Source organism: Amblyomma maculatum, chromosome 4, assembly GCF_055883805.1.
Source record: "Amblyomma maculatum isolate TAMU_Amacu chromosome 4, ASM5588380v1, whole genome shotgun sequence".
Classification (NCBI taxonomy): Eukaryota; Metazoa; Arthropoda; class Arachnida; order Ixodida; family Ixodidae; genus Amblyomma; species Amblyomma maculatum.
This window is the reverse complement of record NC_139347.1, coordinates 8,855,211-8,870,267: the sequence shown is the minus strand read 5'-3', so window position 1 is coordinate 8,870,267 and position 15,057 is coordinate 8,855,211. Positions and strand designations below refer to the sequence as shown.

The following is a 15,057-nucleotide window of genomic DNA, read 5'->3' as shown; positions in this document are numbered from 1 at the left end:
AGTGGAAGCAGCTTTTGCTGCGCCACTACCCTCAAAGCGGGCCACGCGGCCTTCAGGGTCTGCAGGCCCCAAGACCTCCGCCCTTGGGGCAAGGTCAAATGAAAATGTCCACGTGCAGCATGCACCCACGTCCAGCGTCTCTGACGACACAATGGACACAACCCAAGGCAGCTCTTTGCTGTCGCAGAGACGGCGAAACTGCTTGGATCGTGCAAAAAAACATAAGGCCCGAATCACAGGGCCTGAAGTAACCCAATTTTTCCTTTTTCATTCCAAATATGGCATTCCTAATTCATCGGAATTGCAGAGGAATGGTAAATAATTTACCCAACATTAAAGACATTTTAGCATTGTTTTCTCCTGTAGCCCTGTGCTTGCAGGATTCCCAAGGACGCGGGATCGAATCCCGGCCTCGGCGGCAGCTTTTCGATGGAGGCGAAAAGCAAGGCGCCTGTGTGCTGTGCGATGTCAGTGCACGTTAAAGAACCCCAGGTGGTCGAAATTTCCGGAGTCCACTACGGCGTCTCTCATAGCTTGAGTTGCTTTGGGACGTTAAACCCCACAAACCAAACCAAACCAACCCTGTGCTTGCAGGAAAGAAACTTAGACTCGAAGCATACTAGTGTACTGAAAAAATACAATGTCTTCCGCCATGACCGAGAACAGACAAATAGGCTCTCAGGATGAGTAGCTACAATTATGCAAAAAGGCATCGCAGCTCGTGAAGTCAAATTGAAAACCAGATTTGAAGCTGTAGCAGCCACTCTCCTTACATACAAGACAATTACAGTATGCACTATATACTTACCACCACATCTCAAAATAACTTTGCAAGAATTAGAAGACCTCTTAAACCAACTACCAGAACCATACTTAGCAGTAGTTTGGGATTTTAAAGCGCATTCTCATTTTTGGGGTGGTGAAAAAACGGACAGCAGAGGTGAAATTTTGGAGGAGCTCATACTTTCTAATAACGTTTGTTTGCTGAATACCGGGTAACCTGCATACTGCTCTGCGTTGTCCGGGAAAATGAGCGTTTTAGACCTTTCATTCTGTTCACCATCTGTTTTTACCGATTTTACATGGAATGTTTTAGATAACCCATACGGGAGTGATCACTTGCCAGTTTTTATTTCATCATCACCTGCTGTCATTCCAACGGAACCACAATGCTGGAAGCTGCATTTGGCAGATTGGGAAACTTTTAAAGAAAAAGATAATTTGCATGAAATATATTCAGAGGACCTTGGCATTGATGAACTGAATGAGAAATTCACAAATTGTATTCTCGCTGCAGCACAAGCTACCGTCCCTCAATCTTATGGCATAGTACGGTGCAACCATAAAGTTTGGTATTCTAAAGAATGTAGGAAAGCAAAACAGAAGCAAAATAAAGCGTGGGGAATTTTCAGGAGGTTCCCAACTTATGAAAACTTAATACATTTCAAGAAAGCAAAGGCGAAAGCACGATACATCCGGCGAAATGCTGAGAAAGACTCATGGAAAAGTTATGTATTGTCTATAAATAGCTTAACTACGTCAAAAAATATGTGGGGGCAGGTGCAGAAGCTAAATGGCAGCTTTTCACCATTTACATTTCTTCTTTTAACAGCACCAGGTATGCAACCAACCCTACAGGAACAAGCAAACATATTAGGTGAACACTTTGCAGCAGTTTCTAGTTCTTCCCACTACACGCAGTCATTTCTAAAACACAAAAACATTGCTGAAATATACAGACTTCCAATAACTGGTTGTGCAAATAAACATTATAACAGCCAAATTACTGTCCATGAAATCAATAGAGTACTGTCTGCCAGAAAACAAACTGCCCCAGGGCCCGACAGAATACATTATGAAATGCTGGCCCATCTTTCCGATCCTGCTGTACATGCACTTTTAAAATTCTTTAACAAAATATTCATGTCAGGGAAACTACCAGAAGCTTGGAAAACAGCTGTTATAATCCCATTTCTCAAACCCGGAAAGCCGCCAAACTCCCCTGATAGCTATCGGCCTATAGCCCTCACGAGTTGCCTTGCTAAATCTTTCGAAAGTGTTTTGAACATTCAGTTAATCATTATTTTAGAATCACGTAAACTTCTAAACATTCATCAGTGTGGTTTTAAAAAAGCATGCTCAACGACAGACCATCTTCTCAGACTTGAAAATGCTGTCGGAGAGGCATTTATACATAAACAACACTGTCTAGCCGTCTTCTTCAACATGGAAAAAACATATGACACAACCTGGAGATTTGGCATTTTACGTGACCTAGTAGATATAAGTATTCGAGGCCAGATATTGAACTGTCTAAATGATTTCCTATCAAACCGTTCATTTAAAGTACGCCTGGGCTCAACGCTTTTGAGGAACTTTATTCAAGAGAATGGAGTTCCCCAAGGGTGTATTTTAAGTACTACGTTGTTTGTTGTAAAACTAAATTCAATAACCTGAGAAATGCCAAAATCGATTATGTACTCGCTATATGTTGATGATCTGCAGATTGCGTGTACGTCCTTTAACATAACATGTGTGAGCGGCGAGTACAACTAACCATAAATAGACTAGCCACATGGGCAGATAAAAATGGGTTCCAATTCTTTCCACAGAAATCATTAGCTATTATTTTTTTTTTATTATTTATTTATTCAATCCTCAATTGCCCCATTTAAGCTGTTCTGTTCACCCTAAAACGAGGCTTGCATACTGCCCCAACCTTACACTTCTACCATTAAAAAATGGACATAAAGATCTGGGAATAAACAGTTGACATTTTTACCCCACATAAATGCCCTCAAAAAGAAAGCTTCTCAATCATTAAACATGCTTAAAGTATTGTCAAGAAAACACTGGGGATCCGACAGGACATGCCTTCTACATATTTATCGGTCTGTAATACGCTCTACCCTAGATTATGGAACATTGTGTATGGATCAGCGAGACCATCGTATCTCAAACGCTTGGATCCTGTACACGACATGGGATTGTACCTCTCAACTGGCGCATATAGGACATCTCCAATAAAAAGCCTTTATGTTGAAACAAATGAATCACCCCTTAAAGAAAGGAGAAGAATGCTTACGTGTGCATATGTACTGAAAATAAGATCCTTACCGAAACACCTATGTCACCCGATAGTCACAAGCTGCCCATCTAGAACCCTCTTTAACAACAAACCCCGAGCAATCAAACCACTAACCCTCCGTTTTGAATAGGCGTGCCAGGAATTAAACATACTGGATTCACTTCCAAATATTGCCCGGAAACCAAGCCCACTGCTACCCTGGTACCATTTTCCCTCTGTGTGCGACTTCACATTAACCCACTTTCAAAAGGAACAAACACTGCACGAACACATAGTACAAGAGTTTCTGGCACTGAATGAAAAATACAAAGATTATACAGAATTCTATACAGATGGTTCTGAGACAGTGCATTATACTGGAAGTGCTGTAATACAAGGCAAATGGGAGAAAGTAGTACGGTTGCCTGAGTGTTCATCGGTTTTCACAGCTGAGTGTCGTGACACTCAGCTGTGAAACACTCAGCTGTGTATTTTACACTTTGACAAAAAGTGTAAAATACACTCTTTGTCAAAGTGTATTTTACACCCACTCCTGCTTAAGGCTTTGCAATAAAGCCAGCAGTCTTCTGTAAATAAATAATAATAAATAAATAAATTTCTGTGGCTGTAGAAGAAATATTACAGAAAAGTATTGGAAACAGCATCATTTATACAGAATCTCTGAGCGTAATCACAGCGCTGCATCACAGAAATGCTACAGAATTAATAATCGGAGACATAATACGTAACATAATATTTGCAGAAACTCGGGGGCAGTCAATTAAGTTTTGCTGGTTACCAAGCCATGTTGGAATCCGCGGCAACGAGAGAGAGCTGACACATGTGCCGCAGCAGCTTGTAATGATGAAGTACAACTAGTCAGCATGCCACATAGAGATGTTATGAAGCTGATAAAGGGAAAACAGATCAAAATGGCAGGTTTTATGGAACAATGAAATAAACAATAAATTACTTTTGTTAAACCAGTCATTGAAGAATGGGCATCGTGCAGTCACCAAAAACGTTTTGTTGAAGTCATTTTATGTCAGCTTCGCATCAGGCACACGGACCTAACACATGGCTTCATTCTTAAAAAAAGAAGACAAACCTTTATGTGAAGGGTGTGGAGGTGAACTAACAACAAATCACATTCTACTCTCATGCACTAAACTAGAGAAATTTAGACAGAAATATTTTGCATCGTTTTACACTGAACAGATCCCTTTTCATCCCAGACTGCTTTTGGGGGAAATTGCAATTGTTGAAATTTCTCACATTTTCGGATTCCTAAAGGAAGCAATGATCCTAATAAGCTTTAACAATCTAAAATTGAATTAATCACATTCAAAAAGTAAAGACAAACAACCTTGTTCTTGGCGCATGATAGCCTTAGTCGCTTATGTGCCAAAAACCTCAACACACCAAAACCACCACTTGTGTTTCGTAGCAGTATAGCATTCAACCAAGTGGTCCACTGCGGCTCAGCTTGGTGACACTGATACACTACCCCTCAGGCTTCCCTGCTGTAACTGTGCATGGCTTTGCATGGCTTTTGGGCTAACCTATGACATCGTATTGCCTAACCTGTTTCTTGGCAGCAGCCTCCATCTTTGTTGCTGTTAGAGCACTGAATTGTTGTTGGTCAAAAGGATAACCGACAACACAGTACGTTCGCACACTTCGGCCATGAGGTGGTAGATTGAGGCACTAAGTAGCACTTGATGCTTTAGCATATGGTAAACTGCGCTAAAAGTCAATTACAATAACAAAAAAAGAATATTGCAGGTGCATGCACAGGCGTGAACTTCGTCCAAAGACCAATTAGAGGTGCATATAAATTTCTTCTGCTGCTCTGTGCTTGTAAATTGAAGTGCACCAGAAACAAAACCATTTGGGCATGTAAAATGCATAGCCAAGAAGCATCACAGCCTACCGGGCCTCCCACATGTGGGGCTGCCAAGTGCAGGATTCCGTTGGCTTCCAACAGTTCGGTTGTATCCTTCTTGCGGTCTTCTTTGCACGCAAAAAATTCTCTGGTACTAGTGTGATACAAAACTTGCTTCAATATTCGAACTTATAACCTTATTATGCCCTTAAGAATGTTTTACAATTGCAATGTCTTCTGCTGCAAAAGCTACTACCAAAACTTTGTTCTCAATTCCACCACTGTAAAGGGGTGAACTGCTTAGTATCAGTTATGCCAGACTGTGCCAACTATGTAACTACTGCAAAATCGAGTTTTTTTTCTTCTTAATTTTGCATCACACCCATGCCGAGTGATTATTCAAAAACTTTGGCAAAGCTGAAACTGAAGCTGATGCTTTTACGTGTTAGCGGCACACTTCTTCCACAACATAAAGTAGGAGCACAGGAACAATTGAAATTTCAGATAGATTGTAACTATAATTTACTGCATGGATCACGCTGTACATGTAAACCTCGGTATAATGAATATTAGTATAATGAAATCCTCGATATAATGAAGTTACAAGGAATACATAACAATGCCCATTGGAAACCATGTATATTTTATCTAGATATAATGAAGTAAATGTTTCTGTAATTTCATTACAATGAAATCTTCAGACAAATAAATTTTACCCGGAAGGACAAAAATTTCGCACAGAAGACGACAGCCAAGGGAAAAGCGTTGCCAGCAAGCAGGACTTGGGTAACCCACTTGTACAGGCCTCCCGGGGCGTGTGGAATTCGCTCCCTACAAGCAAGAGATTAGCGATAAGCCGCTAGAGTATCTGCGCCCCCGCCTCCTGCTTTTTTTTCTCTCCCTCTGTCTTTTTTCTGTCCTGTCTTTTTGGTTTGTCACAAACAAAGGTAAGCGGCGGTTCTGTTACCCCCCCCCTCTCCCCTCCCCCTTCCTGCTCTGCTCACTCCTTTGCTGCGATCCAAAGAACCTTTTCCCTATGCCTGCAGAGGCTGATGCGTCGGCGCGCACGGGCATCATTGGCCCTTTCTCTCTAACGGCTCTCGCGCGGCCGCCGCTTCCGTAGTCGTTTGTGCACTGCTTGCCGCTTGGTTTGCAGATTCCAACTCTCCTTCACTTTGCTTTCCCGCAGGCATTGCCGCCATGAGTGGTTGTAAGCGGAAATCGCTTTCACTCGAGCAAAAAGCGGCAATTCTGGAAGCCGTTCCGAAAGGCGAGAAAAAGAAGGAAGTTGTGGCTCGATTCGCCATATTTCAGAGTACGCTGTCAACAACCTTGAAAGCCAAGGACTTCATCCTCAGCTCTGCAAAGTGTGGCACGAGCGCTGAGCCTAAGCGACTGAGGACGACTACCTACGAAGATGTGGACTAGGCTGTGTTCTCCTGGTTTATGGACGCCAGAGCACAAAATGGGCCAGTGAGTGGGGCAATTTTGCAGCAGAAAGAAAAGGACTTCGGTTGCCTGCTTGACAAGGACGCCTTCAAGGCTAGTAGTAGTTGGCTCCATCGTTTCAAGTCTCGTTACGGGGTTGTCGGATGGGTGTTCTGCGGGGAGTCAATGTCGACTGATGCACCTGAAGCCGCTACTTGGCTGGGGAAGGAAATGCCAAGAATACTGGCGAAGTAACAGCCTTCAGAGTGGACATTTTTCAACCTTTGGAGATGTTCTCTGCATCCTGGAATGCGATGTCGAAGGACGTGATTCAGAACCGTTTCCGGAAGGCCGGGTTTAAGAACGTTGCGGCTGGAACGAGTGCCCCTGAAAAACGCGACAGCGCCGAGGCTATTGAAGGAGCTCCGTTTACTGCCCATGTACTTGGACACGGCGAGGGAGATGATCAGGCCGGCCTCAAAGAAGCATGGAGATGCCTGTAAAGTGGCTGGGCTGTTTCTGACAGTCGCTTTGGAGGACTTCCTCTACGCCGACAATTGCATTGTTGCTACTGAGGAAGCGACGGACGACTCCATCGTGGAAGACGTGCGGGGAAACATGCAGGAAGACCTAGGCAATGACACTGATGTCGAAGACGGTAAAGCATTAAGCAACCGTGAAGTGCTTGACAAATTGACGTGCTGCTGCGCTACGCGAATTTAACAGGACAGCAAGAAGCAATGCAATCCCTGTGGGCCTATGAACGCAGTGTGAGGCCATCTCTGATAGCTAAGCAGACGCAAAAGAAGGTCGCGGATTACTTTCAGAGAAAATAAAAACGAAGTCCTTACAACTGGCAAGTGCTTTAGTAATGCTACCGCATGCTAGGCACGGAATTTCGATACAACGAAATTTCATTATAACGAAGTAAACTGCTGATTTTTACGACTTTGTTATATTGAGGTTTAACTGTACTACACATTGCCATTCAAAGCAAGACTGAACGGGTATCCAAGAATGACAGGTTTTCCTGCTCCCCATAACTCTCGTCAAAAATTTTGGCCACATTTCTAAACAGTGCTCAATAGATTGACAGGCACAATCTTGCACTTGTAACATAAACTGAATTTGTGCTTCCCCCATGTGGCTGATCACCTTCATGCAGCAAAACAGCACTTGCAATAGTGCTGGGACTCGCATTCAATTTGCTGATGACCTTTTTTCGGCAGTCGCGCGGCTGCCTAGCTCTCATGGATTGCTGAGTCGAAGTGCAGCACCATGTGGGGGCTCATTGCACTGAGAGAGAGAGAGAGAAACTTTGTGATGAGTTTCTAACGTAATGAGTTGTAGTGAGTAATGAAAATATTAGTGTTTGGAAATTTTAGCATGATTCTAAGGTTGCATTACATTTGTTATTTGTCTAAGCATGTTTTATATATTTATTTTTTTTGCAGGAAAACTTGTTGGATAACACAGGGTATCATAATCCATACCATGAAGGTATGTGTCATGTTTCTTACCTCCATTGTGATGCATACATATGTGAAAAAGAAAAATATCTGGCACTGTACGCTCTTATGCCTGTGCTGACGACTATGGCCATTAATGTAAGAGTGTGTTCAAGGTTTTTGTAAATCCTGAAATTTTTTCATTATTGATTCGTTAAAAATGTGCAGAAATGAGCTTAAAATAAAAAATAGAATAACCATAAAGAGACCATGTTGAACATGCAGACGACAAAGGCAGTGATATAGATGTGGCTCGTGCTTGAACTTCACTGTACCTAGCTGGCATCAATTGCTTGTTCTGCCCTCAGTGAACTCAGTGCTTGTAGCATCTTGGTGGAGGTGCTGGGTTACGATCCTAGTACCCCTCGGCATCACAAAATTTCTATAAAGGGAAAAACATCTAAATGACCTAACTAAATTACTGCATTTATTACCTTGGAAACTAGTTCTTTGACGACAGTAAATCGAAGAGAGGGGTTTCTAGCACTTATGAACTTAAGTGAATTGGGATGATAGATCAAGCAAGTACGGCCCCATGAGGACATTAAACATGAACCTGTTAGTACAGGCAAAGGATTAATTTGGAGCTGGAAGCAAAAATCACCATGAAGGATGTCATTGGTAGTCCGTAGATCAGGTATATAGGAACAATGTGGAAGTTTGGGCACGTTGGTTTGTCAAATTTGTTGCAGTGCAAAAGATAAGAGGTTATCTTTTGCATCTCGTTTTTTTATGCCTTATGATAGTAATAAAGGGTGTATGGGGCTTTAAGGGGCAGTCTACTGCTTTGGACAAGTATAAAAATATTGGCATATTCTGGTAGATCTTGCCACTTGGTGGCAATATCAAGGGAAGAACTCTCGGTTTAACCAGGTATTTATAACAAATTGATCAGGAAAGTCAGCTCTAGCAGATGGTGGTGCCATACTGTGTCCTTTCTTTGCTATACTAACACTTCATTTGTTTAGAACATCTGAAGTGAATATACAGTAAAATCTCGTGAATAATTCGAACTTCATGGGGCCGGGAAAAAGTTTGAATTATCGAGAGGCCCCGAAAAACCTTACAAGAACCATTTGCATTATGGTAAATTTACTGTATTCACTCGCGTAATGGACTCAAATGCATAATGAATTTAACCCCACTTTTTTGCTGAGAATCTGAGCAAAAAAAAAACAGTCGTTAGTGCGTCCCTCTGTTTCGCGCTGCTGCCATCACAGCCCACAGTTCATTTCTTGGCAGCCACCAAGATGCTGCGCAGCGTTAACATCACTTTGCATGTATCTTTAGGCGTTAGCTCTAGTGGTTGGGTGGAACTTGGCAGAGTGCCAGCGGCTTTCACTAAAGCCTTAGCCTTGACTCCTTGCCAGCAGTCATCCTTTATGTGCAACATGGTAGTAGGTGTGCCCTTCGCAAGCAGCCTGCATCGCGTGTGAGGCTTCACTGCACGACGCGCTGAGTGGCACTTGACGAGTGCACATTTTGGGAGCAGCAGAACAGCCGTGTGATGAAAGAGCATAAAAGACCCACTATCCGAAATGCCGCGCGACTGCGATCGGTCAGCTGGCTGGTGCGCGGCCAATGAATGCCGCTGCCGCAGGCTGGCGTTGATGGTGCGAAGCTCGTAAAAGCGAAACTGAACTGTAGTCGGCCTATTAAGGTAGTGTTGGATGAGGCCGTTTATGTTTGGTTACACTTGTCATTGCACGTACGTCAGAGGTGCGTGCAATCAACTGCGCAACATATAGTTCAGGTTTGAGGATTGCTATTTTGACTATCGCTTATGGTACCATGCAATTGTAACTGGACGTGGCCTAACTGGTGAAAGACCCGTAGTGCCCGTTCGATGCCATAGCCTTACATGGGCATCGGCTGGGGCCGCACTGACGGAAATACTTATTCATATTTCCAAATTAAGCATTTAGTTGCAAGTCTCAAAGGTCATGCAGAACAAGCAGCCGCTGCTACGGCCGCCATCCCCCTACCCTCTGGCACTACCGGCCACAGCGCAGTCATGGGTTAGACTTTACCCCGTCCATGGTTTTACCTGGTTTTATATTTGTCCCCAATTTCAGACGCGCACAGCCTCTTAACCACGCCGCCCTATCGGGGGGGGCACACCCAAATGCAGTGCAGCATACTTCTAATTATCCATAGTGGAACCAACTTGCGTTCGAATTGTACATGGACCTCTATGGAGCTTGGCCGGACCAAGCAATGTAGTTTTTATGATTCGAAAATCAGAAATATTCAAGTTTGAATTAATGAGCTTTCATTGTAGTATAGGACACCATCCTTTGGAATTTCATGCGTCAGTTCCAAAGGATTAAAACACTCGCCAAAAAGGGCTAAAAGTGGCTTACAGTAGCCGAAAAATCCTCGCATCCTTGTAAAACAATTAAAAAATCATCAACATATCTGAAAACAGACACATTTTCAAATACACCGAGTCAGTCAGACACGATTCTGTCACAATGGGCTAGAACTACATCGCTAAGAACGGGAGCTATACATGAGCCGATACAGACCCCTTGCTTTTGTATGAAGACCTGGTCATTCCATTCTATGTAGGTTGACTTTAGATAAAATGAAAGCAATTCGAGAAAACTTCCCACGGATACACCTGCTGAATTTTGAAAAGCTACTGGTCCAAAGCAATCAATGCACTCTTCCACACAACTGAGGAGGTTACCTTGTGGCAAGGAGTAATATAAATCCTTTATGTCAAAAGAGCAGGCCAAAAGACCTTTGTTATAGTTCTTCTCTAAGAAATCTATAACTTTTTCGGAACTTTGAATCTGAAAGGGGTCGTCAATATTTAAAAGATTTAGTTTTTTTTGCAGAAAGAGTGCAACTGCTTTCTGCCGCGTGCCATTTTCCGATACTATCACCCTTAGGGGATGCTCCACTTTGTGGATTTTAGCGGTGAACATAACTTGCAAAAACGTGGCGTTGCTGTTTTCTATGGTTTTAGCCAATCTATCCAGGTTGTGTTTGTTACAAAGAACTTTGCCAGCTGACTGTAATTTTTTCGCTGATACCAATTGATTCCTATGTAGGACGGATGACAACGCGTCAAGGGCCTTCTTTCCAAACTGATCTCTTGTTATCACCACGAACCCACCTTCTTTGTCTGAGGGAAGAAGGGAAAGATCATTTTTTCTCAAATCAACAGCCAAACAACCCAACGAAAAGCATGGCCTTACTCTTCTACCGCAATTCAGCACATCAACCCCTTCTGAAATGCACCTTTCAGCTTCACTGGTTTCAGCATATCGCGAAACACGTCGAACAAAGGACAATTGCTCTGAGGCACTCAACTTTGGCTCGATGGCGAACTTGGGTCCCAGGCTGAGGATGCTATCCATGTTCTCTGGTAGACGAGCTTGTCCTATGGTCTTCGCACCTTGTGACAGGGGGCCTTTTGGGATGGCCGGCACGAAGCTTCCTCAGCTGTTGCTGCCACACACTTTCAGTGAAGCAGTCCACTATGGTGAACAAGGAGCGTAGCGATTGATTTTCACCGGATGGCTTAGTCGGATCCTGAAGGCGCGTGTAGAGAAGATTTTTATAAAGGCGCGCCACTCTGATCTCAGTATCCTGCACACCCTTGCACCATGACCCACTGATGGCATAAAACCACCAAAGGCCACTTTGATGTCATCCGGCAGAAGCTTGTTCCGGATGCAAAAGGACAAGGCACGACCACGGCATTCCGCGTTCACAATCAGAGAAGCAATGACGCAAGGTTGTAGATACGAACATGAAGAAAGAGGGCCCGATGTACTAGAAGTACTACAGTGCTAATTTCACTGTGCATTGTCATTATTGTACTGAAAAGAATAAAAAAGAGTGCAAACCGTTTTTTAACGCGTGCAAGATATCAGCCAAGCATGTGTGTAAAGATGTAAAAGCGAGGCATCCTGTGTCAGCACACCATCTGTTTCTTTGACGGCCAAAGAGTTAATTAAATTTTTGGTGTGAGGCAACATGATGTCACGTTTATGTCGGGTGACGTCATGATGCAGGTTGTATTTAATGTGCAATTGCGTCAATAAAGGATCAGTTTAAAGTTAGCGCTCGTGTTGTCTACATCTCTCTCGTCCTTGTTCACATGCGCTAGAACGTGTCTGCAATGCACCAACTTGCCCAACAATCTGTGCTCTTGATAGTGGTGGTTATTTTATATTTCTGTAGCACCCAAGAATGTTTCTAACAATGCAGGTTACTTGATGTATTTATAGGATTGTAGGTTCACCCGTTTCACTATGGCATGGTTGCAGTTTTATGTTTGCTATGTGGATCCTCCCCAAACATACAGTGATTGACTTCCAATTGTATTAACCCAGTGCTGCTTGAAAATTTCTGCCGAGTGTTTAAATGCAGTATGGGTGAGAGTGTTGTGGGTGTTCTGATCCTGGTCACAGTAAGGTGTGGATGTTGCTATCAATGCAACCAAGTCGCCTTACTTTCATTTTGGGGGCAAGGTTACCCAACTAAACCATTATCTTTTGAAGCTGCCCTTAGCTCTATTTTCTTCCTGTTGTTGCCATTCTATCACAGTGGGAAGGGGGACATCTTATCACATGCCATGGCTAGCACACATTCATTCCTAATCTGACATACCTGGATTAACTTTGCTTTCTTTTTTTGTCTTTGCTACATGCCTGTCTTTGCTCACGTGGCAGCCATCATGGAGGGCAGGCAGTGGTTAGAAGATGACCACCTGCATCTTACTCCACCACTGAGGCGTTGTCGAAACTTGAGACTGAAGCAAGGTATGTGAAAAGGAGTTGCAGTAACGTATAAATTCTGGCACAATTATAACAGCATGCCAGCATGCTGTGCAATGCTCTGTCTCTGCTCTGCTCTTGCTCTGTATGTAACACATATCTAGAGTTGTCGTGCATGTGCCGTATTTACAAAGTTGTAAGTCGACTCGAATGGAAGTCTACCTCCCAAATGGCATGTTCAGAAAAAAAAATAACTTACCAGTGGGTGCTTCTCAAGATGCAAATTTATTGCCTAGTTGGACTACTCGTCCCCACTTCAGATCATGTGTTTCGGCGATATATGCTGCGAGGCTGGCCTCCAGTTCTGGATAGCGTCCCGACTGTTTCCCGCAGAAGCCTCTTCGCTTCGCATCACAATTGAAAATTTTGCCTCCCTGCCATTGCTACTCCCGCATAACTTGTTTAGAAGCTTCAGACATGTCTCCCACTGTGCAGCTCTTAAGTGATAGCCGCCCTCTTGAACACTGCAGTGAACGAGTGCCAAATGCTTTTCGGACTGGTGAGCTCATGAAGCATGTGGCCGGCCGTCAAATCAAACGGGCGAAATCCAGGCCAAGGTATATGTACACTGGTAGCGGACTCCGTAGACGCCCATACGTTCAGAACGTGGTAGCTCATGGGCACTGCAGTACCCCCTGAAAATTTGGGGGGCCAACTTAAGTTAGTGACGTTGAATGACTTCAGGACTACATGTAACATTGGCGCGAATTATAAAGTGTCATTTTTTGAATTCACCCTGTCATTTTTTCAACGCCATCCTTATGAAGGGTGCCTATCAGCACTCGCCAGCCTTTCTCATTTTATTGGGCTCGAATCCTGCTGTTTTGAGTGCAGTTGACAATCAAACCCTGCAATTAGAAGATGGCACGGGAAGGGAACAAACCAGCATGAACTGTAAAATGCTGGCATAACCACACAATTCGCAATAGGGTGTCAAGTATAGCTCGAAAATATTTGTTCTTTAATATGTCAAGCCCAACAATAGTCATAAATCATACCAGAAAAATGTACAACAAAGCTAGCACTGACCAACTTATGTAAGTTAGCAATGCACACACTTAAGGCAGACTACACATGCAGATGGGAGCTCACATGTGAAATTCCTGCGGGAAACAATTTAGTTAGACACCGATGGTATAGAGTCCTCGCTGTTGCATGGTGCGTCAGTCCTTCGCGTGCCATGGCATGCGTATGCCGTAAGCTCAGTTTTATAGGTGCCAAACGCTTTGAAAGAAATGAACAGTGGGCCACAATGGCGCAAGAAGACTTAGCTCTGGCTGCATATAGAACGAGAAAATGGTGGACTTGCGAAATTGGGAAGCATCCTACCTAATAGCAATGACTGAGAAGCAACTTGCATGCAAGACGAAAACTTCGCAACCCGCACATTTTAGACAAGGGAGCTTAACCTCATATCATTTCCAGGAGCACCATTGCAGACAGCTTCACGGCAGTGATAAGAAGCTGCTTTGTTGCCTTCTTTGCAAGCACCCAGCAAGGTGTGCAAAGTCTTGCTAATGCCGATGCAACATTAAAAGGGGACGCCACAGGAGTGGTGCAAAATTAAAAATAAAATGAAATGTCTTATTAGAATAGCTTACCTCTTTCATAAAACACACATTTATTATTCCTGTGTTGATGCATAGCTTTTTGATTCGTAGTTTTGTAATTCCGTTATTTGAGTGCTTGCCCCCCCCCCCCTTCGCCTTTGGCTGTGCTGAAGTTGCGCTAAACTGCTTTTGAGGCCAGCCTTCTCCACCAGTTTATTTCTGTCATATCCAGGCAGCATTAAAGAGCAAATGATTGTTGCCGGCTCATCCATCAAGCATCCGCACTCGCTGGATGTGCCGCCATGTCACAGGATCTGGCACGACTGACGCGCAAAAAGCGAGTGTGTCAGCAATTGGAATAGCGGCCCTTCCGTATACTATTGACACTCCCATAGGAGGGTAGGCACCATACCTCAGGTGTGGTGTACGCAGTAAAAGTACAAAAAAGAATGAAAAATGCTTTTTGAGAAGCGCGCAGATGAACTGAAGGTTGCGCTTAGAGCTGTAGAGCAAATAAACTCTCCATAGCCTCCCTAATACCTTGTTTATCTTGATCCTATTGATAGTGCCATGTTTTGGTTTCGATTGTAAGTTGAACCCCCCACTGCAGGTTTTCAAATTTACAATCGTGTAAACACATTATGCATTGCACTGTCATTGATGTGGTTGTCTACAATCAGAATAGCCTGCAGGGAAGTGGTCAAAAGGCCTCTTTACCTAGTGCTTCATCATGTGGAGGTATTCAATCTTGCAGTTGAATATGGAGTTGTCCTCAAAATTCACAGGGATCTGGTTTCATCAAAAAGTGTGACGATGCTTAATATTA

General features: G+C 43.5%; 1 protein-coding gene across 4 annotated transcripts in view; it reads left to right on the top strand.

The window, feature by feature from the left end:
- The window catches only part of LOC146190257 (uncharacterized), a 60,211-nt gene that overhangs the window by 44,457 nt on the left and 697 nt on the right, over positions 1-15,057 (top strand). For all 4 annotated transcript variants that reach the window (XM_084600713.1, XM_084600712.1, XM_084600711.1 and 1 more), the window contains 2 exons: positions 7,835-7,880; positions 12,577-12,666. In XM_084600713.1, the coding sequence (XP_084456839.1) occupies positions 7,835-7,880; positions 12,577-12,666 (136 nt within the window). The remainder of the gene's footprint in view (positions 1-7,834; positions 7,881-12,576; positions 12,667-15,057) is intronic.